Source organism: Hypomesus transpacificus, chromosome 18 (assembly GCF_021917145.1).
Source record: "Hypomesus transpacificus isolate Combined female chromosome 18, fHypTra1, whole genome shotgun sequence".
Classification (NCBI taxonomy): Eukaryota; Metazoa; Chordata; class Actinopteri; order Osmeriformes; family Osmeridae; genus Hypomesus; species Hypomesus transpacificus.
In genome coordinates this window covers 14,255,979-14,282,287 of record NC_061077.1, presented here as the reverse complement: position 1 = coordinate 14,282,287, position 26,309 = coordinate 14,255,979, and the positions used below count along the sequence as shown (strand labels likewise).

Here is a 26,309-nt window from a genome sequence, read left to right as displayed (position 1 = left end):
AACATTGTAAACATTAACGGACGACGCGCAGGTTAACCGAGTGAAGCAACATTGACGCGCAAACAGCCGTGCATGGCCGTGGGAACTAGGGGTGCTGAGGGTGCTGCAGCCCCCCCTGACATCACAAGAATTTAAAATTATATGACTTAAAAATCCACCACCGTGGCACAGCTCCGCAGTGGCGTGAGATTTGGTAGCCCCCCCGGGCAAGTTTTTGCGAGCTTCACTCCCGCCAAAGGCGAGTTTACACGGCTGCATAGCCGCGGGAACATATTTTATCAGGGGGGTGCTGGCGGGGGCTTAATGTTGCGGGGCGGCAGGTAGGAACTGGGAGTAAAAATTGGCCCTGGACTTTGATCCAGACCGGCCCACCAGAAATGGCCCTATACGCCACCACAGCTGCCCTGCTAATGCAAGCATAGTCTGTGTTCAATGTGGTGCGAGTTAGGGAGTTCAATCCTTAAAGCGAGCGTTCAAAGCGCGCGAGTCGAAAATTATTTGCCCTTTATTTGAGCGCAAAATAGTTGAGCTTCATGTAAAATAAACAGCCGTTTTTCAATTGGTAAAACCTTGTCTAGTAAAGGTGATTTCTTTGTCTCTTAATTTTTCAGCCCCAGCCTACGTTTCTTACCCTGGTTTTCCATAGTTATTCTTCTCCCGGTGCTCCCGATTGCCAGTCCACCACTGCGGAGCTGTGCCACGGTGGTGGATTTTTAAGTCATATCATTTTTAATTCTCGTGATGTCAGAGGGGGCTGCAGCACCCTCAGCACCCCTTGTTCCCACGGCCATTCACGGCTGTTTGCGCGTCAATGTTGCTTCACTCGGTTAACCTGCGCGTCGTCCGTATTTACAACGTTAGCTTGGCTACTTGTGTGGCGTGAGAGCGTGAGAAATGGGTGAAATGCGTGTGTCACACAGCGAAACCGTGAGAGTTGGCAGCGCTGCAAACATGTTTTGTCACTGAGTGATCATTAAAACGAGTCTAGTGGTAATGGTTTGATTTAATATTGAATAATTCCATAAATTGTAATATCTGGGTTTGGGTTTTGTGTACCGTGTTGAATGGGTCTTGGTCTGGACACGTCTTGGTTAGTTGCAACTTTAAATTGCCAATAATAACAAAGCGTTAAGAAACTTGACTTCAATTTGAAGCAGTACTGTAAATCGAAAGGTATGGGTAATGTCAGGAATGGTCTGGCTTCACTTCAGGTTTCGTCCACTAAATGGTAATACCGGCATGGCATAATGGTGAGGCTAGATAGTTATAGCTAGGTGCCTTATCGACCTACCTATCCACATAATAGCAGAGCGATGTAGCAATGGCAGTGATTGTCTTCTTTGTTAGGCGTAGCGACGGTTGCTAGCTGTGTTAGCCAGGGTTGTCAGGTCTGTGTGACAAAACCAGCCCAGTGGCCAATCAACCCCAGCCCAAAACCAGCCCAATGGCCTATAAAACCAGCCCAAAAACCAGCCCAATATCAGAACTCAAAATATGCCCCTGCCAAACCATAAATTTAAATATAAAATTCTGCTTTTAAAGTCCAAAAGCATTGCTTTCATTGCCAAATCTATTGTAATAGCTACAAAGTAACACCAAATGTTTAGTATGCCAGCATTAAAACCAGTTTTCAGGAGATTTTCTCAGGAGACTGAGAACATTAGGCACGTGTGCACACGCACAGTTCGTGTGTGCATGTGTGCGTGCCCCATGTCCATGTGTGTATGTGCTGATCTGGAGTCAGTTTGGTAGGATTTTGGCATAAATAAATTATTTCATTTAAAATGTAAATTTGTATTTAAAGATATTAATGTAATTTGCATGCAATATAGGTCTGCCCGAACCAGCGGACAAAAAAATCAACCCGCGGCAACACTTCAAAAGTAGCTCAATTCCGCGGGAAAACCGCGGACCTGGCAACACTGGTGTTAGCTAACATTACCTGGCACTAATCACCCCCCACTTCCTGTACATCTTGCACACGACAGTGCTCAATAAGTCTCAAACTATTTAAGAGTTCAATATCTATGTTCTGTAAAGCACTTGTCCGCCCAAGTTCCTCTACAAAATCTACTATGTGTGCCAAAATAATATATCCTGACAAGCCATGCTGATCAATTTGATTTATAAGGCCAGCATGCGATCTCTGACACCGCTAATGTCTTCCATTATCTACCGAATCTAGGTGTCCCCATCTGCCTTCGATCTTGTGTGCAGCTGCGTTGGTCTGAAGATAACCACGCCCCTCTCATTTGCATCTGAGATCGGAAATAAATACAGCACAGAAATAAATGTGGTGTGGAAATAAATGTGGTGCGAAAAAGTCTAAAAAAATCAATAAATGTGGCATTAGGAAATAAAAGTCCCCTGAAATAAATAATAATAATGTGTTGTCTTTACAAAAACGTAATTTTGAAATAAATAAATGAATACATTTATTTATTGATGTCGGTAAATGGATTCAGCTATATAATTATATAATGCTATATGTATATATTTATTGCCGTATTTGTTTTATTTCAGAATGTTTACCATTACCAACGGTTGCTACATTACAAGAAACCAGTCCGATTGGCCAACGCTAGCGTTTTCACGCTCCTCATTTACATAAAGTTAAGAGAATCCAACTTGCAACGCTCCGCTCCCCTTCCCACAATGCCCCTACGCGAGCGTCAACGCTCCGCTCGCCTTCCCACAATGCCCTACGCGAGCGTCAACGCCTAGTTTCATTGAAAATGAATTGGAAGCCGACGCCCCGCTCCGCCCACTCCGCTGCAGTGTGAACGCACCGTAATTGTGTTGATTCTGACATCACACGTCACTGCTGTTGCGTGCCCTTATAAGGAGCTGTCGGGGCGTGTATGTATGCAAATTCAGGAGCACTAGGACGCGCTTTCAACTTAAGAAAACTCTTCTCCCCATTGAGCTGTTGTTGAGAGTAGGAAGCCGCAAGCTACTCTGCGCTGTCTACTTGCTTATTAATACACATGTCCCAAAGAAAGTAACCTATTTAATCCTACACATCGACTGAGCCCCTGTTCATTCTGCAGGAAATCTGAGCCCTCTCACTAACTAGGGGGGGAAGGGGGGGGGGATGTAATAGAGCCCCAGGCCAGGATGACATTCACTGCCATGGAATGGTAACCAAGCCTGAGCATTAGTGTCCTTGTGTGCCCAACCTTTTGTCTTTTTGTGGATTTTAAATGATTTTGGTCAGTGTTTTCCCTGGTCTTTTTGAAAGAAGATCCATCATGCAGCTTTTTATCTACCCAGAGGGTCATGTGCAGAGCGGGACTGAGGGAGAAAACCATTGCATGATATTTATGTCCAGCCAAAGGCCTTTTCACATAAAAAATGGACGAGCAGTCGGCTTCAACTTGGGCTCTGGTTGAGGAATCATGAATAAAGCAGAACGAGTTCTTCCCCAGGTGTTTCATCACCAAAGGGACTCATCAGAAGATCCCCCCCCACATACTGGCCACCAGCGGACCCTGAGAACTAGCTCTCACACAATACTATCCTCACGCCTCATGCGTGACCAGGGGCCGAGGGTGAGAGTCAAAACAATTCCTACACTTATATTAGGCTTCTGTTTAGTTTGGTTCGTTGGATGTGATTTGCATCCAGCTGAAAGTGCTCTGTGCAGATTGCCGGGTGTTATGAAGATTGCATGGCTATTGTTCCTGGTAAACATGAGTGTTGTCCCAGAGATGTGGTACCATCTGTGTTTTCAACGCCTGGGCCTCCAAGCTGTGAGGCCTAGGTTAATGCTCTCTGCTTTGTCACTGCGCATTCCCAGCTGCTAAATATCCTGGAAAGGTGTTTGTTGAAAACACATTATCCCCATGAAATTGCACACAAAACCGAATCTGAAAAAAAACTGACAAGCTCTCATGTGTTTACTAACATTTTACAGGCTGTTCCTTACAGCTCTGAACTCACAATGAAGGTCTAACTGATTTATGGCAGTGAAGGATTTATGTGATTCAGCCAAACTCAATAGTCATTTTGAGTCTAGTGTGGATCCCCTGTGAAATAAGAAATTAAGAACGTTATCAGGACAAGTGCAGGCAAATCCAAACAAAAGAGCAGTTGGGTGCTGAAATAAAACTAACAATTTACCCTTCAACGATCTATTATTCACCGAACACCAACTTCAAAACTCAGGGCAACATCAATATTTAATTGTCTTTTTTTATCTTAACTTATCTTCCCCACAGAGACTTTTGAGAAAGCAATGTAGGCTCTAACGTAGGGGCCCTGATTGGCTCAGCAGTCTCAGATCTTTTCCTGGTGGGTTGCGATGGAAATGACGATAGGTGGAAGGATTTGACAGTTTACTCCATAAATCTCTGATGAATACATTGTAAAAAGACTGTATTTCTTAGACTTCATGCCATGTGTTCCTTTACACTATAAAGGGTATGTCCCTAGAGAATGTATGCTGGCTAAAATGCTCTTGTAGATATGGGCCATGAGTGTATCCTTTGTTGTGGTTCTGCTCTGGTGTTGTGCAAAACTATGCTGGTCCCATTCTGGCTTTTAGTGGCAGAGTGACCCCAGCTGGTCATGAAATATATTGCATTCATACACACACGCGCGCGGCACACACACACACACACACACACTCCACACACACACACAGCAGGTCTCTGTAGTTTACTGGCTTACTGATAGAGGACATAAGGGTCACAGCTGTTTCCTCAAGGAAGCTTGTCCCACTAGTCCTGCAGGCAGTAGCTTCTGATACTCCATTGAAGCCCCAAGGCAGAGACCAAGGTCAATTCACTTGGTTGAATTTAGACCAATGAGTCTAAACGTTTACACACTGAAACCAGCCTATATCTCGTAGATGAATTACACAAACACATCCCAGGATTGGAAATCGTTTTAGTTTGGGATGAAGACTGAAACCATGCTGGACATCCGACACAATGCTAGTCAGCCTTGATTGCACACCAAGGGTATCTATTATGGCTGTCATGTTTGCAAGTGGTTGCACGCCTACCTATTGTCACACAAGTCTGGATAGAGACAGATTGTACCATACCTTCAAATGGAATGCTCAAGCTTTAGAATTGTGGTGGAGATGATGTGTGTGTCGAGAATTTACAGTTTCTCCAATTCCCGCTCGTCAACAACATTTTATAATGTCTATAATCTTTACCAGCATGATATCTGTGTGGATGAGGGGATAATAATTGCAAGGTCTAGCCTGAATGACAAGGGTCCCTCTCCAGGTGAACTGCCTTTGACAGTAATTAGACCCGCTGAAAAAGTTGTGTAACACTCCAATGAAATTATGTATCCTTGGATCTTCAGGGACTGCGGATTGAGTCCTTCTTCCTGAGCACACGGTCAAACCCCTGTGGGACAGACGTTGCAATGCTACGTAAAGAGAAGAGATAATCTTCTGCCTCAACAAGTTTATGGCTGAGCCAGTAAAGTGTTGCATCTGACTAATTTCCCGGCCATTATCAGCCGTGTCTTTCTTTCAAGAATGAGGAAATTCCCCATGTATCTTTTCCATTTCTTCTCAACCTCCGCCGGTTCTTTAGCCTTTTTCTGACTAGATCATAATGCAGGACAGCCATCAGGGAGGCCTCTGAAAAAATATGATGTTTGGTGTTTATGGTTGAGGCTAGATCTGTTCCTGAGGGGAAGAAGACTTTAAAAAAACAACTCTTTAAAAAGTAATGAAGGCGTTGTCCCATATAGAGTTGAAAAAAAGTTAAATAAGCCTTAAGGATATTTGGGGCACTTAGAGCCCTTAGCGTGGTCCCTCAGTCAGTGCCTGTGGTGGTTGCTCGGGTGGGTGGTGGAAGATGGCACACCCATACAGACCAGTGTTCTCAGCCTGTAAGTCATTAGACTTTAACTGTGGTGGTGAGAGATGGCTGTCCATAAATGTACCACAGGACCAAGGCCCGGCCCAGCCCCAGCACAGGCAGACAAGGTCCCTGCAGACAGAGCTTCACCCCTCATTCATGGCCCTCACTCAAAAACAACGCCTGCTTTACAGGGACATTTTTGAAGCAGCTGGACATTTGTATCTGGAAGTGAGGAGTAGAATTGTGTACATATAGCCTGATGTGCCTGAGATACATTGTGATTACATCGCTGCACTGTGTACACACTTACTCTAAGCCCCAAATGTCTCCTCAAATAACAATGCACCATGATTCCAGCAGACAACTATTGGTTAAATTGCACATTAAAACACCTTGTTTGTGCTGTGTGGTTATGGTCGTACTCGTCGTTTGACTTTACTTTAGTCACCACCTTAAAATGTCAGTTTTTAGGATACTTAGCCGTCCATTTTGCGCCACACATTGGGTTGCAAATTAACGATACATCATTTTTCAAGTTCTCAGCAAAACCTCAAGGTATGGGATGGGTCCATTTCAGAGTCCACAGTGTAGGGAGTGTGTGAGCGAGAGACTGGAATTAAGGTGTGTTGAAGATGTAAAAAGTCAGATTCCACAATTGCCAAGTGAAGTGCAAAAGAGTGAGCAAACTCTCCAACTGGCAGACTGGTGCAATCAATTAGACAGGCTCCTTGCCCTACCACAACTGACCTGCAATGAGTCCTCTACCTGTCAGAGACTAGGAGGAGGATGTCAGATAAACTGGGCTTTGGTTAGAAGAACCTCCTCGTTTGGATTCCCCAATTCTCTGTGGCTGGCTTGGCTTGTGTTCCAACTGGTGATGCCCAGGAAGGTTACTTGGCCCTTAAACTCATTGACAGCGAGGACTGTGTTAAAGTTAAAACTGCCATGCTGAAGGCTTACAAATTGGTCCCTAAAGCTTGCAAAGAGTGATTTCGGAAAAGGAAATCTGGCTCAGGAAGTGTTTTCTGGAGAGCTTAAAATGCAATAAAATTGCTGGTGCACCATATGAGCTGATGAGACCATCTAGCCATTGTGCAACATGATAAATCTCAAGCAGTTTAAGATTTCAGTCTCTGATTGTCTTGCTGTCTAAATCACGGAGCATCAGGTGCTGTCAGCATACAGGCTGCAGGGTTGACTGACAAGTTCGTCTTGACACTTATGAATGGGAGCGGGACCCAGGTCCACAGATGACCCTCTTTTGTTTCGGTCACTGAAGTCTCCTGTTGTAGGGAGTAGGTCCTCCTCTCCTTAGTTCGACAGTGGGAACGAAAGTCAGTCTCAGTCTTTTTCAGTTTTTTTTGCCATTTGTCACAAAGGGATATGTTTTGCTTGAGTGAAGGGATGCGAAAAGGCTAGTAAAAATCCTACAAGATACTGGGGCCTCTGAGTCTGATGTTTTAAAGACAGTTTAGCCATTTGCCTTCCTGACCGACACTGAATAGTGTGCTCATCCATGGCATGGGATAAAACATGTTGTCTGTTCCGTTGCATGGGCTTTAGCTTACGTCGGAATTGTTAAACAGCAAAGTTGTGCTTGAAGTGCGCCCATCGTTGTCTGTGAGTGGTGTCAATTTTAGGAAACAACCCAGCTGGCAGGCATGTCTGGTGTCACGTGTGTCTGTCTACCTATGGTGGTTTTCTCTGTCCTGTCAATCCCAGGGAATCCCAATGAGAGGGCAAAAGAATTTCCGGATGCGTTGTATGCAACGTTTTGAATTGAAACTGAGTGTGGTAAGAGTGTGCCTCTGGTCCAAATGACAGGTTATCCTTTGTCCATTTTTCGTGAGAAGTTGTGGGCAGAGCAGCTTTCTGACTGCACTTTTCAAAGATGATTTGATCAGCTGTTACCTGCTGATGAGGCCAAAGTAGGGATGGGTATTGATAAGATTTGAACAATTCCGGTTCCTTATCAATTCAAGCTTATCGATTTGATTCCTTATCGATTCTCTTATCGATTCTTAGTTTTAAGGATTTTTTCCTTATTCTGACCGTCCCTGACCCAGTGTAGTGTTACTGTTAGGTAATGGTCCTGACTGAAACTTGTCCATCCATCAGCAGTAATGCTGATGGATGGACAATGCTAAAAGCTTCAGCTCTGACATAAGATTCCTCTTTTCAAACTCATACCATCAGGGATCAGTTGGTTTGCCAAACTGTCTCTGTTTGGGGCTTTATACCTTGGTTTGAGAATCTTTGTCATCTCCCTACAGAAAATATATAGTGGGATGAATGAAACAGAACTATGCTAGTTAGAATAACAACATCCAACTTTGAAATTTTATTTGAGCAGGCTTGTCAAAAACAAATTAACCTACCGAAAATCTGGGGCATCTACCGTAGTAAAAGGGTGCAAACCTTTCACCACAAACTTAAGTCACTCCTCGGTGACATTCGTTAATCCTCTCCTCTGTCATTTTATTTTTCCTTGCCTCGAATAAAGGCTGGGCCGAGGCTGCCTGTGACAGAGACCGCCTCCCAGCCTCTGAACCAGTCTCACTCTGACATCCTCAGCTAAATTAAACGGATGGAAATTGAGATTATTTATTTAGTGAAAGCTGTTACACAATGAAACAAATGGCACTAAAACAATAGACAGGGTACGGAGCATGGACGTGCGGTCAGGGGAGGCAGAGCCTCATAATTAGCTAACACCGTTACGATAAAACATTTCTCAAAACTGGACTTTCAATCAAAAGTGATCAATAATGGGAGAGGAATGCCGGAGCTAAAATGTATGCTTCAAACGACGGGACAGAAGATAACTTGATCGACTTCACACAATAAAGGCAAATTGCTTCACACAGTGACAAGTGGTTGTGATCACTTTTGAGGAGTTTACCTTGGATAGATGAAGCGTGAACGTTGCTGCTGCATGCAGCATCGAACACATGGCATTCCTGTACATTTATTCCATGCTGTTTGTTCAAATGTTTCTTCATAATAGTTATGTTTCCTCCCGGGGAGGAAATAGCTTTTGAACACACGCTACAAGTGGCGTTGTCATGTTGTCGTCGTGTAAAATACAACCAGAGCACTTCTGCCTAGTTGCCATGTTTGCTGCAGTCTGAAACTATAAAAGTTCACGCATGCGCCACGGCACAGAGAATCGTTAAAGAATTTGGCTGACGATTCCAAGGAATCGATTAACTGGGAACCGGTTCTAAACAAGAACCGGTTCTCGATACCCATCCCTAGGCCCAAGGCTACCACTGTACCTCCAGGATCAATTGTTGGTGAGGAAGTGAATGCTTCACATAGATTGTTATTTGGGTGTCCAAATTGTTTAGTAAATTACGTGATATCTTTTGACCCTGTTTGAAGAGGGATATTTTACATTGGACAGTCACACCTGTCAAATGTCTGGAAAACCAAACCAGACAATAAAACCAAACCAGACAATAAAACCTTCTGTTGTACCCCATTCCTGTTTCAAACTAGCCATTTTAACATCTTATTACACTTTAACTAGACCATCTTGCACTACTACTGTTAGCGCCCATTTTGTCATACAAAGCAATGAAGAATTCTCTCCATCCTTGCTTGCTTCCTTCCTGCCTTCCAATTTGCCTTCCTGCCTGCCTGCCTGCCTGCCAATTTGCTTGCCTGCCTGCCTGCCTTCCAATTTGCCTCCTGCCTGCCTGCCCATCGTTCTCTCTTTCCTTCTTTCCCTGCATACTATACTAGTGTCTATTTTAGTACAGTACACGTAGTGTATCAGGTGGATGGCTGATCACCGGGCAGGAGAGACACAGTAGAAAGACAAAATAAGGATCTAGCAGAGCAGAAATAAGCTTTGTTGTCTGTCAGCCCTGGGGAAGATGAATCAGCTGCCTCAGCCCTGGTTGGCCTACAGTCCTGCACAGACGTCTGTCTGATCCTGTTGACTCATCTGACTGGGGTGTTAGTGAAGCCAGGCATACTTTCAGAATTCATTGTAACCGTTTTGATATATGGCATTTGTCCAGCTGATCTTGTTGACGGACCGGACTGGTTTGTAGGTGGCGTATTGAAACTGTACACCATAGTCCCTTGTTGAGCTCCATTCTGAGCCACAATCATTTCTCTTCTATCATCAGCTTCTTTCTGATTGAGGTGTTCCACTGAGCTCACTGTAGTGACACATAAGAAAGGTTGTGTTATCGTTGACCATAGCTACTTCCCAAATTCTGAATAATAGTTTGGCTGACACATTTGTGTAAACGCTTCGCCAGGCTGACTTAACCCAGGAAGAAAAACATTTAAACATGGGATGTGTAGTTTTGTTCTGATTTCAGTATAGGATCTTCCTTTGCCTCAAATATTGGCACTTAAGCAGAACTTTAATGAGGTTTGGGAATATTTAGTGACAATAAACTTGCAATCACTGTTTGCTTATTATTCTTGCTAAAATAATTGGGATAATTGTCATGGTGGCAATAACAAGAATGATAAAGGAGATGATTAACCCAAAAAAGAGGAAAACTAAAAAAGGAGACCAAAGCTTTTTTGGCAGTGAGAGAAAACTTACATAACACATTAATAGGGAAAAAATTTGAAAATATTTCCAAAACAACTGCAAAACATGGATTCCTAAGGCAAGCCATTGGTAAAGTACCATGACACAATGAAGGGGTAAAATTCCCTGCCACATAAAAGACAGGCTGACCTGTGTCAACAAACCGGTGTCCACAACGTACAAGTCAGCTTGAAAACTTCTAAAGAGAAAGGGGGCTGCAAGGCCAGCAAAACACATAAGTCTGGAGTCTCTGAGAGAGACAGGAAGTGATTCTGGCCTTCCTAAAAACAACCCATAACACATAAACAGTCTGCTTTAACAAGGCAGTTTGTAAACCAAACAGGCCATGTCACAATTAAGGACCAAGGGTCATGAGTCGTAGTACAGGGAAAGTGCCAAATTGTAAACACTGGGGGAAACAAGGTTAGCTTTGGAAGATGGCAAGCCTGACCCTTATGAGCTATAGACTGACTTCACAAGCAGATTACTCCTGCAGAGCATCATCCACAACAAACATACACTGCCTGGCCCAAAAAAAGTCACACACTGATATTTGGTTGGACCACCTTTAGCTTTGATTATGGGACGCATTCGCTGTGGCATCATTTTGATAAGCTTCTGAAATGTCACAACATTTATTTCTGTCCAGAGCTGCATTAATCTTTCGCCAAGATCTTGTATTAATGATGGGAGACTCTGACCACTGCACAAAGTCTTGTCCAGCACATCCCAAAGATTCTCAATGGGGCTAAGGTCTGGACTCTGTGGTGGCCAATCCATGTGTGAAAATTATGTCTCATGCTCCCTGAACCACTCTCAACCCCAGATCATAGCACTTCCCCCAAAGGCCTGTAGGGTAGGCACAAGGCATGATAGGTGGATCACTTCAGGTGCCTCTCTTCTTACGCTGATGCGCCCATCACTCTGGAACAGGGTAAATCTGGACTCAATCCAGTCCAATCCGGACAACTCTTATCCCAATTTGAGTAGTTTCAGCAATCTCCTAGATGTTTTCTTTGCTTGATGCATGCCAATTATTTGACCCATCTTTTCCACATTCACAGGATGTGTCCTTCGACATGGTTGTTTAAGAAATGAGAAGCAACACATTGCATCAGTTAGGGATAAATAACTTCTCACCAGCTTAAACATAATCACCCATGCAGTAATTTATCCAATGGGAGGCTCTTACTTATTTGCTTAGTTCAATCCAGGTGGTGACTTTTTGGCGGGCCAGGCAGTGTATTTTGACCTACAAATGTGGTTGAACTTCAAATGCCATCTTCAACAGCACCATGCTGCTAATTTTGATCAGGCTTTTGAAATGTTTTCTCCTCCTCTACCTTTTCTCAAAGATACAATGGGTAGGTTTGTTTTTGTAAATATAGTTGTGTCCCCTATAAATATGTTGTGGAAGCTAATGAGGCCCTCTGAGAGTTGTTTAGGAACAGACAGCTTAGTCCCAGTGGAATATCCATTTCTGTATATTATTTGGGGCATGCCGCTACTATCCAGCCAATTACGTTCCAGCAATCCTGTTCCAACCAATTGGCGAGGGGTGCCTTCCTTGTCTTATTTTGTAAAACCACTGTCAATCAAACTCGAGCTGGAGGAAAGCACAGACTTTCAGACAAGAACTGGGGGAGCTATTTTTCATATTTGAATTTGTTTTCTCATTCTGCCCATTACAGCTTTAACAATTTCAGTGAACATTTAGTCATCACAGGAAATCATAGTAGGATGCAAGGCCTGAGAGGAGCACCCTCATTGGATATAGCTAGTTGCCCTAATCAGACCCAGTCAGACGGTGTTATATCGGCCATGTGAAGACCGCGACATCAGTCTAATGTTGTGGTGGCACTCTGCCTCACCTCAGTTTACAACATATGGCCTGTTACAGCACACTGGTAGGAGTGGCAGCCGTTTTGGGCACCCAGCCAAACAAAATATATCTCATTTTTCAGGGATGGTTGCCTCCGGGATGTTTCCGGAAAAGGATTGAATAAATCCAATGCAATAAACAGAAATGTGTCCTTGGAGACAGATTCATTAAAGCATTTGACGCCAGTTGAAATGGGTGGCAGATGTCTTTCAAGAGGCCCTGGGCTTCTTTGAAGTTTCACAGAAATGCCCATAGGATTGTTTCTGGATAAGAAAAATATGTCAGACAAAGACACAGGCTGCCAGGATGAGAAACATAAGATCTGTGGGTTGTTCCCACGCACATGCAGTAGGATGTTGCAGTTTGTATTGGTCATTGCTCAACATAGCCCGTAATAGCCAACATAGCATGTAACTCCCTTTAGTATTACTGAATTATAAACAGCTTGTAAGAATGGCATGTGATTTTACAAAATAGAACTAGGTCATTTGCAAGATGTCTAATTTCTTCTAGAAGTTCGCATTTAAAATGTAGATGTACGTTAACTGCACCACTGAACTGCTGTAGTGTGCGACATGAACATACTTTTTAGCTTGCTGGCAATCAGAGTCCCATCTGTTTTTAATAGGGTTTAATGGTTTTAATTTCCGTCTTTTTATGGCACTTGTTACCCTCTTTTGACCTTGAATTTATACAGACATTATTTGCTGGGTATTTATTGCTAGAGGGCCAAGTGGGGGTTAATGTATATTTATCTTCCCAGTAAATATGTAGGGTAAGTGTTTACCCACTGTAAGTTCGCTGACTGTTGCATATTCACCTACAGTAAGTTTAAAACAAATATATCACTACACCACAGTATGTTGTAGTTTTTGAGGAAAAAATTGACGGAGTTTGAAGTGCACTTCACAACAATATGCCACTTAGACTTTTGCATCAGTATGCCCCTATTGTGATATTTGGCATTGGCCAGCAAACATGAGCACATTAGGTATTATTTGTCATATCCCATTGCCAATCAATGAGTCATTTACGGACATAAAAACCCACAGGTTTTTAAACCACAGCTGGTGATGATGAAAGAACACTTCTGAAATGAAAATCCCCAGCATTAAGACAGGTCATTACAGCGTACTTCCTTCAGCTAGAGGTTTGCAATATGCTGGCCAAGTTTGGCATGTCTACGTTCACATCAAGAAACAGCAATGAACACATGTTATACACATGCATAATAACACACAACATTTCAGGAAAATACATCTAATCATTGTGTTTGTTGCTCTTTTGAACTTACAATGGCATCTTTCTTTATTTGTGTAGAAACTTCTGGCACTGCCATAGCATTGATGAGACCTCTCTCATACTACTGCATTGTTATCATCACCACAAGCTGCAACAGCATTGTGTCTTTTCTCCCATTTGAGCCCAACGTATTGCATCATCTGCTACACATGATAGTAAAGGATGTGTTTGAATGTTTATTTTTACTCAGATTTGCTTAGCTAACTACTTCCATAATTACAGGAATGCTTACATTGCAAATACAGGGGACCACAACCACAACATTATTGTGTCCTTATCTTATTTCCTGTCACCTGTCCCTTTGTCCTGGTTTGACCTGGTATGTCTCCGTGTTCCTTTAGTGTGGGAAGGGGCTAAAGGGTTGTGTCATGCTCCAGGTGTGGGGGAGATATTCAGCAAATTCGGCTGCATGTGGGGGCAGAGTGGGATGTCAGCAGTGAGGTCAAAAAAAAGCCCCTCTTATGAAGAATATGGCTGGTGGTTTGGCCCAAAAAATGAGTAATCATTTCAGGAAAAAAACTACCACAACCCACACTAACATAACCTGACTCACTCATCACTCACTCACTCACTCACTCACTCAATAACAAATATTTACATGAAAATACCTTATTAAGACTCTCCAGTTGTTGCGTCTAGTATTCATGCAGTCATTGATTTACAAAATACGATGTGTACGAAAGTGATTTTACAAAATAGAACTAGGTAATTTGCAAGATGTCTAATTTCTTCTAGAAGTTCGCATTTAAAATGTAGATGTACGTTAACTGCACCACTGAACTGCTGTAGTGTGCGACATGAACATACTTTTTAGCTTGCTGGCAATCAGAGTCCCATCTGTTTTTAATAGGGTTTAATGGTTTTAATTTCCGTCTTTTTATGGCACTTGTTACCCTCTTTTGACCTTGAATTTATACAGACATTATTTGCTGGGTATTTATTGCTAGAGGGCCAAGTGGGGGTTAATGTATATTTATCTTCCCAGTAAATATGTAGGGTAAGTGTTTACCCACTGTAAGTTCGCTGACTGTTGCATATTCACCTACAGTAAGTTTAAAACAAATATATCACTACACCACAGTATGTTGTAGTTTTTGAGGAAAAAATTGACGGAGTTTGAAGTGCACTTCACAACAATATGCCACTTAGACTTTTGCATCAGTATGCCCCTATTGTGATATTTGGCATTGGCCAGCAAACATGAGCACATTAGGTATTATTTGTCATATCCCATTGCCAATCAATGAGTCATTTACGGACATAAAAACCCACAGGTTTTTAAACCACAGCTGGTGATGATGAAAGAACACTTCTGAAATGAAAATCCCCAGCATTAAGACAGGTCATTACAGCGTACTTCCTTCAGCTAGAGGTTTGCAATATGCTGGCCAAGTTTGGCATGTCTACGTTCACATCAAGAAACAGCAATGAACACATGTTATACACATGCATAATAACACACAACATTTCAGGAAAATACATCTAATCATTGTGTTTGTTGCTCTTTTGAACTTACAATGGCATCTTTCTTTATTTGTGTAGAAACTTCTGGCACTGCCATAGCATTGATGAGACCTCTCTCATACTACTGCATTGTTATCATCACCACAAGCTGCAACAGCATTGTGTCTTTTCTCCCATTTGAGCCCAACGTATTGCATCATCTGCTACACATGATAGTAAAGGATGTGTTTGAATGTTTATTTTTACTCAGATTTGCTTAGCTAACTACTTCCATAATTACAGGAATGCTTACATTGCAAATACAGGGGACCACAACCACAACATTATTGTGTCCTTATCTTATTTCCTGTCACCTGTCCCTTTGTCCTGGTTTGACCTGGTATGTCTCCGTGTTCCTTTAGTGTGGGAAGGGGCTAAAGGGTTGTGTCATGCTCCAGGTGTGGGGGAGATATTCAGCAAATTCGGCTGCATGTGGGGGCAGAGTGGGATGTCAGCAGTGAGGTCAAAAAAAAGCCCCTCTTATGAAGAATATGGCTGGTGGTTTGGCCCAAAAAATGAGTAATCATTTCAGGAAAAAAACTACCACAACCCACACTAACATAACCTGACTCACTCATCACTCACTCACTCACTCACTCACTCAATAACAAATATTTACATGAAAATACCTTATTAAGACTCTCCAGTTGTTGCGTCTAGTATTCATGCAGTCATTGATTTACAAAATACGATGTGTACGAAAGTGATTTTACAAAATAGAACTAGGTCATTTGCAAGATGTCTAATTTCTTCTAGAAGTTCGCATTTAAAATGTAGATGTACGTTAACTGCACCACTGAACTGCTGTAGTGTGCGACATGAACATACTTTTTAGCTTGCTGGCAATCAGAGTCCCATCTGTTTTTAATAGGGTTTAATGGTTTTAATTTCCGTCTTTTTATGGCACTTGTTACCCTCTTTTGACCTTGAATTTATACAGACATTATTTGCTGGGTATTTATTGCTAGAGGGCCAAGTGGGGGTTAATGTATATTTATCTTCCCAGTAAATATGTAGGGTAAGTGTTTACCCACTGTAAGTTCGCTGACTGTTGCATATTCACCTACAGTAAGTTTAAAACAAATATATCACTACACCACAGTATGTTGTAGTTTTTGAGGAAAAAATTGACGGAGTTTGAAGTGCACTTCACAACAATATGCCACTTAGACTTTTGCATCAGTATGCCCCTATTGTGATATTTGGCATTGGCCAGCAAACATGAGCACATTAGGTATTATTTGTCATATCCCATTGCCAATCAATGAGTCATTTACGGACATAAAAACCCACAGGTTTTTAAACCACAGCTGGTGATGATGAAAGAACACTTCTGAAATGAAAATCCCCAGCATTAAGACAGGTCATTACAGCGTACTTCCTTCAGCTAGAGGTTTGCAATATGCTGGCCAAGTTTGGCATGTCTACGTTCACATCAAGAAACAGCAATGAACACATGTTATACACATGCATAATAACACACAACATTTCAGGAAAATACATCTAATCATTGTGTTTGTTGCTCTTTTGAACTTACAATGGCATCTTTCTTTATTTGTGTAGAAACTTCTGGCACTGCCATAGCATTGATGAGACCTCTCTCATACTACTGCATTGTTATCATCACCACAAGCTGCAACAGCATTGTGTCTTTTCTCCCATTTGAGCCCAACGTATTGCATCATCTGCTACACATGATAGTAAAGGATGTGTTTGAATGTTTATTTTTACTCAGATTTGCTTAGCTAACTACTTCCATAATTACAGGAATGCTTACATTGCAAATACAGGGGACCACAACCACAACATTATTGTGTCCTTATCTTATTTCCTGTCACCTGTCCCTTTGTCCTGGTTTGACCTGGTATGTCTCCGTGTTCCTTTAGTGTGGGAAGGGGCTAAAGGGTTGTGTCATGCTCCAGGTGTGGGGGAGATATTCAGCAAATTCGGCTGCATGTGGGGGCAGAGTGGGATGTCAGCAGTGAGGTCAAAAAAAAGCCCCTCTTATGAAGAATATGGCTGGTGGTTTGGCCCAAAAAATGAGTAATCATTTCAGGAAAAAAACTACCACAACCCACACTAACATAACCTGACTCACTCATCACTCACTCACTCACTCACTCACTCAATAACAAATATTTACATGAAAATACCTTATTAAGACTCTCCAGTTGTTGCGTCTAGTATTCATGCAGTCATTGATTTACAACAGGGTTGGCTATTCAGTGAAGGTCTTTCCTTGTCCTTGGATGGAGTTGTAGGCTCATTAAGATCCTTCAAGCTTTTAAAACTTTGTGTAGCTGACCATGTGACACACGACATGAGAAAACACGTACTGTTATTAAATAAGAGGAAATGCATTCAAATAATGGTGGGAAAATACTGTTGTTTTAAAAGACGAGAGAATAAGGTACAAAAGAGATTAGTCATGTAGTTACACAAATCAAAGAGCGTCATTTGTGTTGGTGAGATAGATGTTGCTTCCTTAAAATGATTGACCGCAAACAGCTGAGTTTTATTTAAACCCACAATTTTGAACATTTATTGCTTTATAGTGTAATGTCTACAAATGTGCCTCATTCTGTCCTGTATAACGTCCATAGTGTACTGGTGAGCCCAATCATATATTTCAGTCCAGTGAACCCAATGTGGCCTGGTATTACAAAAAAGATTAAGTGACAAATCGTGGGTGTGGTTGTTGGTTGTGTGTGGGTGTTGGTTGTGGGTGGGTGGGGGGGATAAGTGCTTCAGTAAAGTATGGTCTTGACCCTTTTTCACAATTGTCCAACATCAAGGGGAGAGGAAGTATTTCATATTTGTTTTTATTTAGCACTCAAAAGTGGAACCCACCATATAACTTCCCTACACCAAGAATAATCTAAAATGTCTGGCCATTTGTTCAGTTATGAATATGGCTACAGAGGATGCATGTCACTGTTGAGAGAGTCCTGTCTAGTCCAAAAAAAGGACTAGTTGGAACTTCTAAAGCTATCTTTTAATGACACCATTCTAGTCTTGTGCAAACTATTCTGCTGAAACAACACACAAATAAAAAACGTTGGGATGAATGTCATTGCGCCACCACAAATAGGGACAAAACATTTCCAAATAGGTACAGAAAAGTTTATTGGGGATTTATGTTCATTTAGATTTGATTGTGAGTGTCACTTGTATACAATATATTACATGGAGATTAAATCAAATCTAACACTAGCCTTTATGATTTCAGAATTGCGGAAACATGCTTGGTGCATGTTTGTTTGGACATTTCAACGAATCAATAACAAGCCATATATTCACATTGCGATATTTGTAGTTGAATGTTGATATTTTGGAAATTCCCACCTCTTGCTCAGCTCAGCTCCAGACATGCCACCCTGGCCAATGGGGGAGGGCTGATAAGTGACAGAAAGGGGCGAGGTGAAGTGACTAAGGTTTCATGAATGGCATAAATACAGTCCACAGCAGCAACACGGCAGAATTGAACAAGAAACTCCAGACTTCATTTCAACAGACCTTCAAGGAGAATCCCCCCAGTGAATTGTTTATTTTTTCTGTTTCACTGAGCATCCAGCTTCTGAGCACTAACTTCTTTTGTGCTTGGTAAATCTGATCTTGGTCTTAACATGAGATCCAGAGTGTTAGCTCTCCTTCTTTTGGGGACGTATGCTTTAGGAGGATGGTGCCTTCCACTCAGTTCTGTGTTTGTCACCTTCCCTGGAGACATACTCAAAAACGTGACTGATGAGGAACTAGCAGATGTGAGTACATTTTGTGATTTGTAGTGATTTTCCAGAGATGAGAAAAAGAGTCCTCTGAATAACAATGGGGAACTGTTTTGATATTGCAGTAATTGTTCATTATATAAATCCTTCTGCATGAGGTGTGAATGAGTAATGTTAGACATGTTCCACTCATGTTCTTTGTCTTTGACCGGTTCCCACCCTCCAGCGCTACCTGAAGCGTTTTGGTTACATGGAGGAACTCCAGCGTAGCGGAATACAGTTCCAAGGGTCCTCCTCAAAGGCCCTGATGAAGATGCAGAGGCAGATGGGTCTGGAGGAGACAGGCCTGCTGGACAAGCCCACCATGGCTGCCATGAAGCATCCTCGCTGTGGGGTCCCTGACGTGCGCAGCTACCAGACGTTCACCGGCGACCTCAAATGGGACCATCATGACGTCACATACAGGTACAGAGAGAGAAAGAGAGAGATTGTGTAGATAGGGAAAAAACTGAATGCTAGTAGATTAAGAGGATGCACAATATTTTTGTTTCATTGTCGTATTTGTCTTGTATTTGTATGACTGTTGTGTAGCTAACTTTGGCATTACATTTTTTTTTTTTTTACTAATGAACGCTGCAGAGGGGGAGGGAGTGAAGATGTGAGATAGAGATAAACAGTAACAAAGTGTGTGACTGCCATGACTTTGTGAACCTGCATATTTGTAGAAGTTGGTGTTTGACCACATCCTATTGTTTAGAATCCTAAACTACTCCCCGGACATGGAGGAGTCTCTGATTGACGACGCCTTCGCTAGGGCCTTCAAGGTGTGGAGTGATGTCACCCCTCTGACATTCACGCGCCTATATGATGGAACCGCTGACATTATGATCTCATTTGGGAGAGCAGGTGAGTGGTTCTGCAAATATTGGTAGATTGAATATGACAGGATTGGATCCCAACTATTTAGTCTTTTTGTGGCAGTCACCATGTCAAAATAAAACAAATTTTTTTTAATGTTGTATGCTAAAAACAACCCGAAATTACAAGAAATCATACACATTACTGATCTTTACAATACAGTGATTGTAAGCCTTTAAAATGAAAGAACATTCATAGGAATCTGTCTGTACTTTGGATATCTTGTGAATGGTATTGTTATTGTTGTGTTTCCAGACCACGGAGACCCTTACCCATTTGATGGAAAAGACGGTCTTTTGGCGCACGCCTACCCACCTGGCGAGGGCGTACAGGGAGATGCCCACTTTGATGATGACGAGTACTGGACCTTGGGCACAGGACCCGGTAAGAAGAGGAAGTGTTGCAGTCCCATCCATTGGCCAAGTCCCACTATCTAAAGTATCACTTTTTGCCTAGTTCTACATGTATAGGAGTGTAGGGAAATAATGGGTATTACACCCGTGCTATGCTTTTAAATCTGAAGGGGATTAGACAACAAGAGGATTAAAGTTACATATTGCCATGGATACCTGTTATTAGTAATATATGGAGCTCTGTCTCCCTCTAGTGGCCATTATGCTGACTGAGAATGTTCAATGTTAATTGATGTTCAATTTCCAGTGGTGAAGACTCGCTATGGCAATGCAGAAGGCGCTCTGTGCCACTTCCCCTTTGTGTTTGAGGGCAAGTCCTACTCAAGCTGCACCTCTGAGGGACGCACCGACAACTTGCCTTGGTGTGCCACTACTGCTGACTATGACAACGACAAAAAATATGGCTTCTGCCCCAGTGAACGTAAGACAGAAATATATACCATTAAAGTTCTGGGGATGTTTGCTTTGGGAAGAATGTTCCCTAAAACTCCTTTAAATTCCCAAACTACAATGACAAAGAATTGAAGCAAAATGTTGGTTAAAGAAAAGGAAAAGGGATAAACAAATTCCATTTGCCATTAGATCTTTCAGTGCTCACATCCCCATTGTTTAGCCATTCTTAACCCCTTTTCTTCCCACTCACAGTTCTTTACACGTTTGGAGGGAATGCCAACGGAGCAGAGTGCGTGTTCCCCTTCATCTTCCTAGGGGAGACCTACAACGGCTGCACTACGGAAGGACGCAACGACGGGTATCGCTGGTGTGCCACCACTAACGACTTTGACATGGACAAGAAATATGGCTTCTGTCCAAGCCGAGGTGAGTGGCCTGTCAGGTTCAGAGAAAACCTGAATCAGTGCTCTGCTGTCACAGGGACTTGGTTCCTTATTGTTGTTGTGCCTGTGGTTTGTGACAGACACGGCAGTGATTGGTGGAAACTCTGAGGGAGAGCCTTGTAGCTTCCCTTTCGTGTTCCTGGGAAAAAAGTATTACTCGTGTACCAGTGAGGGACGTGGAGATGGCAAATTGTGGTGCGCCACCACTAATGACTATGATCAGGATAAGAAATGGGGCTTCTGCCCAGACAGGGGTGAGTGACAGCTGACACACAATGTCAAACTATAAGACAATCGCACCCATTCTTAGGCAGTACTACAATACTTTTTTTGTTTTTTTGTTCAAAATCTTTTTTTTATGATGTAGATTTTATTATTTTTATATCTTTAAATATATACATACATATGTATATATATTTTTTTATGCTACTGCGTAGATCTTGCATGCCAGGTCACAAGAACATCCCTCTCATCTCCATCAGAGCTAGAAAAGTTCCAAACACACGCAATTCATCCCAGCTCCTCTTGACATCTCAAACAGTCATAGACCTCTCTCATCAGAGTTCATTCTGTTCTTTCACAGGGTACAGTCTTTTTCTGGTGGCGGCCCACGAGTTTGGACATGCCCTGGGCCTTGATCACTCCAACATCCAAGACGCCCTCATGTTTCCCATGTATAGCTATGTGGAGAAGTTCTCTCTGCACAAGGATGACATTGAGGGCATTCAGTATCTGTATGGTATGTCATCAGCTGTAACATGACCCGATCACACAGCATGCATGGTACTCATCTTTGTAGTGTTTCTGAATGAGTGTAAACACCTAGTTATGACAAACCAGATTGTATTCCTTTTATCTGTCCATAGGGCCCAAACCTGGTCCTAATCCCACACCCCCTCAGTCCACCCCTGACCCCAGTAAGCAGCCCGATACCCCCGCTACCACAGCACCAACCACCACTACCCCAGCCCCTATCGACCCTTCCAAAGATGCCTGCAAGGTGGACAAGTTCGACACCATCACAGAAATAGATGGAGACCTGCATTTCTTCAAGGATGGGTAAGCCACAATAGCAAAGTGAAGACATCTCTCCTGAATTTAAAGAGGAAGAACAGTATGGTTTAAAATCAATTTATACGCTGGCCCAACAGGCAGTACTGGAGAATGTCGAATAAGGGTCTCCAGGGACCATTCTTCCTTTCCGAGAGGTGGCCAGCACTTCCTGCCGTTGTCGATGCTGCCTTTCAAGACCAGCTTAACAAGAAAATGTACTTCTTCTCAGGTAACATGTGTCAGATACGTTGTATGCAATCAGACATGGCTTTTAACCGGAGGGGAAAAGATCATCAGCCTACCTGTTAAACTAGTTTTTGCTGACCCACAGGGACCCGTTTCTGGGTGTATACTGGTCAGAGTTTGTTGGGTCCCCGTGGCATTGATAAGCTGGGACTGCCCAAGAGTGTTAGCAGAGTGGAGGGAGTGCTGCATAAAGGAAAGGACAAGGTCCTACTCTTCAGTGGGGAGAACTACTGGAGGTCAGTCCATCTCTCTGAGGAAAGACATTCAAAACAAAACAAAATCTGCTGATGTTGTGCAAAAGATGGAGGTTAATAAACCATGTTTTTTATGCTGACAGACTTGTTGTGAAGGACCAGATGGTTGACAAAATGGCTGTCACAAACGTGGTCTTTGGGGGTGTTCCCAGTGATGTCACTGATGTTTTCCTGTACAAGAGTAAGTAGTAATTTATTGATCTTAATGATGTATAAATATATCAATATTAGCATCATGCAACGAACATTTGAAGTCCATTCTGCTCATGCGGTCATTCTTTTTTTCTCTTTCAAGGAAACATGTACTTCGTCCGGGAACGGTTCTACTGGCGGATGAATGTTAACAAACAAGTAGACCGTGTTGGCTATGTGAAGTATGACCTACTGCAGTGTTTTGACCCCTCCGGCTCTAGAAACTGAAACATGGTCAAGGTCTGAAGACCCTATCAGTAGAATTCAAATTTGCCAATATCACAAGGCGTAAAATCTGATATTTCTGAGTATTTATGGTACGATTTAATTTACGATTGTGTGATAAGTGATCGCACCATCATTCAAACTGATTCAACAATGGTTAGAATAGCCAGGTTCCCAACACTGTCATACATTTTCCCCCTCTCAATGATCATCTGTGAAAAGGCTCATAAGTGGGCTCTACAGTCTAGTTTAGCGAAACATTGACCAATTGATTGGTTACATTCACCAGCAGATTACAATACAGGGCTCTGCTGGTATGATTTTTTTGTCTGCCCGGTGCAGGAGTATCAGTGTTAACTTAATGTGTACATTGATTTAATATACGTTTTATTTTTGTGTTTGACTGTGTGTTATGTTTTGTGTAATTGTCTTTATTTTATTGCAAAGGGCTTGATGCCAATTACTTGCACTGGATGACATTGGTGGAATGTCTCCTTCACTGAAATAATTTATGAAAATCAATAAGATTTTCTATAAAAGTAGACTTTAATAAACAAATAATACTCATAATTTGACTTTGTGTGCTGTATATGTATAAGGTATGAAATAACCATCTTTAGCTGAACATAAAAGTAAAGTGGCATATGCCCTGTAGCAGTGGGTGCCTTGAAATGGCATGTACCGTAGATACACAACAAAGACAAAAACATGCATAACAAACTATCTTCTCCTGCCTGGCCCCCCAGTGGTGGAATCACCTCCCCACCTCCATCAGAGACACAGGCTGTCTCTCCACCTTCAAGAGAAGGCTCAAGACGCACTTGTTCCGGGAGTACAACGGTACTTAGGAATGGTTTGTTGAACCCAACGCTAGTTTCCTCAAGGATCACAATTACTCTTGCTTAGACTGTTGCTCTTGTTGGTTAGTGGTAGCTGATTTAAACTGTTGTATTATATTTAATCCTATTTTTATTGCTTTCCTACAGGTACACTTGCACTTAGAGATTCATGCTGTGTAATTGTAATTTGCTTAACTACATGCTCTTATGGTTTCTTCCCTTTAGCACTTATTTTTGGTTGTTTACAATGTGTACTTCTGTTTTTGGCTACCTGCAATGCTTTGGGGCTATCTTGTTGTTATTATCAGTGACCTATGCACTTTGTAAAGCTCTCTCTTGGAAGTCGCTTTGGATAAAAGCGTCTGCTAAATGAATAAATGTAAATGTAACTAACATAGTGAAGAACATCCATTACATACCAAGGTGAAATCAGTTTCATATTCGAGATTCAACAGACATTCATATTCGTACCTCCGTTCAGGCTCTGCTTCATATTTAGGGACCGGGGTAAAAGAGTAGACAGTCCGAATGTTTATTCAATATCTTTGTCAAAATCGACCATACAAACTTCAAACTTGTTGCACATTCTTCTACTACTGACTGACCAATCTGTCCAAGCTTTGGTTTGGTGATAATGTTGATTATTGATTAAGCCATAGCCAATAAATCAATAAAAACACATTTTCCAGTATTTCATCAATATCTTTGTCAATAATTTACACAGAAACTTCAAACTTGTTTTGCATTCTTCTACTACTATCTGAACAAGTTGTCCAAGCTTTGGTTTGGTGATACAGACAAGTATTGATTAACCAGGGCCATAGCAATAGATCCATAGAAACACAAATTTTCAAGTATTTCCTCAATATCTTTGTCAAATATTACCACAGAAACTTCAGACCTGTTTCACATTCTTCTAATACTATCTGATCAAGTTGTCCAACCTTTGATTTGGTGATAAATTTGATTATTGATTACCCATAGCCAATAAATCAATAAAACACACACTTTCCAGTATTTCCTCAATATCTCTGTCAAAAATGAACATAGAAACTTCGGACTTGTTTCACATTCTTCTACTCCTAGCTGACCAAGTTGTCCAAGCTTTGTTTTGGTGATAAAGTTGATTATTGATTAAGCCATAGCCAATAAATCAATAATAACACACACTTTCCAGTATTTTCTCAATATCTCTGTCAAAAATGAACATAGACACTTCGGACTTGTTTCACATTCTTCTAATCCTAGCTGACCAAGTTGTCCAAGCTTTGGTTTGGTGATAAAGTTGATTATTGATTAACCCATAGCCAATAAATCTACAAAAACACATTTTCAAGTATTTCCTCAATATCTTTGTCAAAAATGACCACAGAAACTTCAGACCTGTTTCACATTCTTCTAATACTAGAAGTTGTCCAAGCTTTGGTTTGGTGATAAAGATGATTATTGATTAACCCACAGCCAATAAATCAAGAAAAACAAATTTTTTCCAGCATTTCCTCAATATCTTTGTCAAAAATTACTCCAGAAACGTCAGACCTGTTTCACGTTCTTCTACTACTATCTGACCAAGTTGTCCAAGCTTTGGTTTGGTGATAAAGTTGATTATTGATTAATCCATAGCCAATAAATCAATAAAAACACATATTTCAGTATTTCATCAATATCTTTGTCAAAAATGAACATAAAAACTTCAAACTTGTTGCGCATTCTTCTACTACTATCTGACCAAGTTGTCCAAGCTTTGGATTTGTGATGAAGTTGATTATTGATTAACCCATAGCCAGGGGCGGTTTTAGGCCCGGGCAGACCGGGCAGACCGGGCAGCCGCCCGGGGTGGCATTTTTTCATGTCACGTGGGGGGCGCATGAGCATTTAAAAAAAAGAAATCTCTGCGCGGTTTTCAGCATAACCTCACAGGTTGTCCTCATAACATTCTTTAACATTCCAGATTACTGCGCATCGAATATTTCAAATTGAAAAAGACGGCAAAGGTGTCCATCTGGCTGTTGCGTGGCAACGATTTATGTAGAAACTATACTTTGTAGTAGCGGAAGAATGAATGTTTATCATTAAACTATTTTGTTTCTAATAGTTTTTATTGATAAAACCATATCAAATATTTGTAGTAACAGTTTTAGAAAAGCAATAAGCCCCGCGAGTCCGTGGTTTACGCTGATTTTAGAACAGGTAAGGGGGTTTTCGGCACTCCGCTTTGCGTCGTGCCTAACAACTCCCCTTACCTGTTCTAAAATCAGCGTAAACCACGGCCTCTTGGGGCTTATTGTTTAAATAGAAACTTTAAACTTATACAGTATTTTTAGGAAATACAAGTTCAAGTCTTTTATTTGTCAGGTACACAGAACATCACAAGGTCACACTGGGCACTGAAATTCTTAAGACAAGGCAACGCAAGCACTTGGCAAAACATAACATATAAGTACACAGAACATAATTTACATCTATGCTGAGCTTAAATAAGGGAAACTTCCCAAATATACAGATTGCAATAAATAATCGACTATACTAACC

At 41.8% G+C, this 26,309-nt stretch overlaps 1 protein-coding gene across 1 annotated transcript; it reads left to right on the top strand.

Moving 5' to 3' along the window:
* Positions 1-18,535: 18,535 nt before the first annotated feature.
* On the top strand, positions 18,536-23,508 carry mmp9 (matrix metallopeptidase 9). The gene is made up of 13 exons (XM_047040217.1): positions 18,536-18,837; positions 19,028-19,266; positions 19,559-19,707; positions 19,975-20,103; positions 20,380-20,553; positions 20,778-20,951; positions 21,049-21,222; positions 21,552-21,707; positions 21,835-22,027; positions 22,120-22,250; positions 22,353-22,503; positions 22,605-22,702; positions 22,817-23,508. The coding sequence occupies exons 1-13, from the start codon at positions 18,703-18,705 to the stop codon at positions 22,939-22,941; spliced, it is 2,028 nt and encodes a 675-aa protein (XP_046896173.1). The 5' UTR covers positions 18,536-18,702; the 3' UTR covers positions 22,942-23,508.
* Positions 23,509-26,309: the final 2,801 nt, after the last annotated feature.

Bases quoted from the DNA above. Each gene is read 5' to 3' on its own strand.
- mmp9 (XM_047040217.1), top strand. From the start codon at position 18,703: ATGAGATCCAGAGTGTTAGCTCTCCTTCTTTTGGGGACGTATGCTTTA. The intron at 20,952-21,048 runs GTGAGTGGCCTG...GGTTTGTGACAG, and splicing joins TGGCTTCTGTCCAAGCCGAG to ACACGGCAGTGATTGGTGGA. The intron at 22,028-22,119 runs GTAAGCCACAAT...CTGGCCCAACAG, and splicing joins CTGCATTTCTTCAAGGATGG to GCAGTACTGGAGAATGTCGA.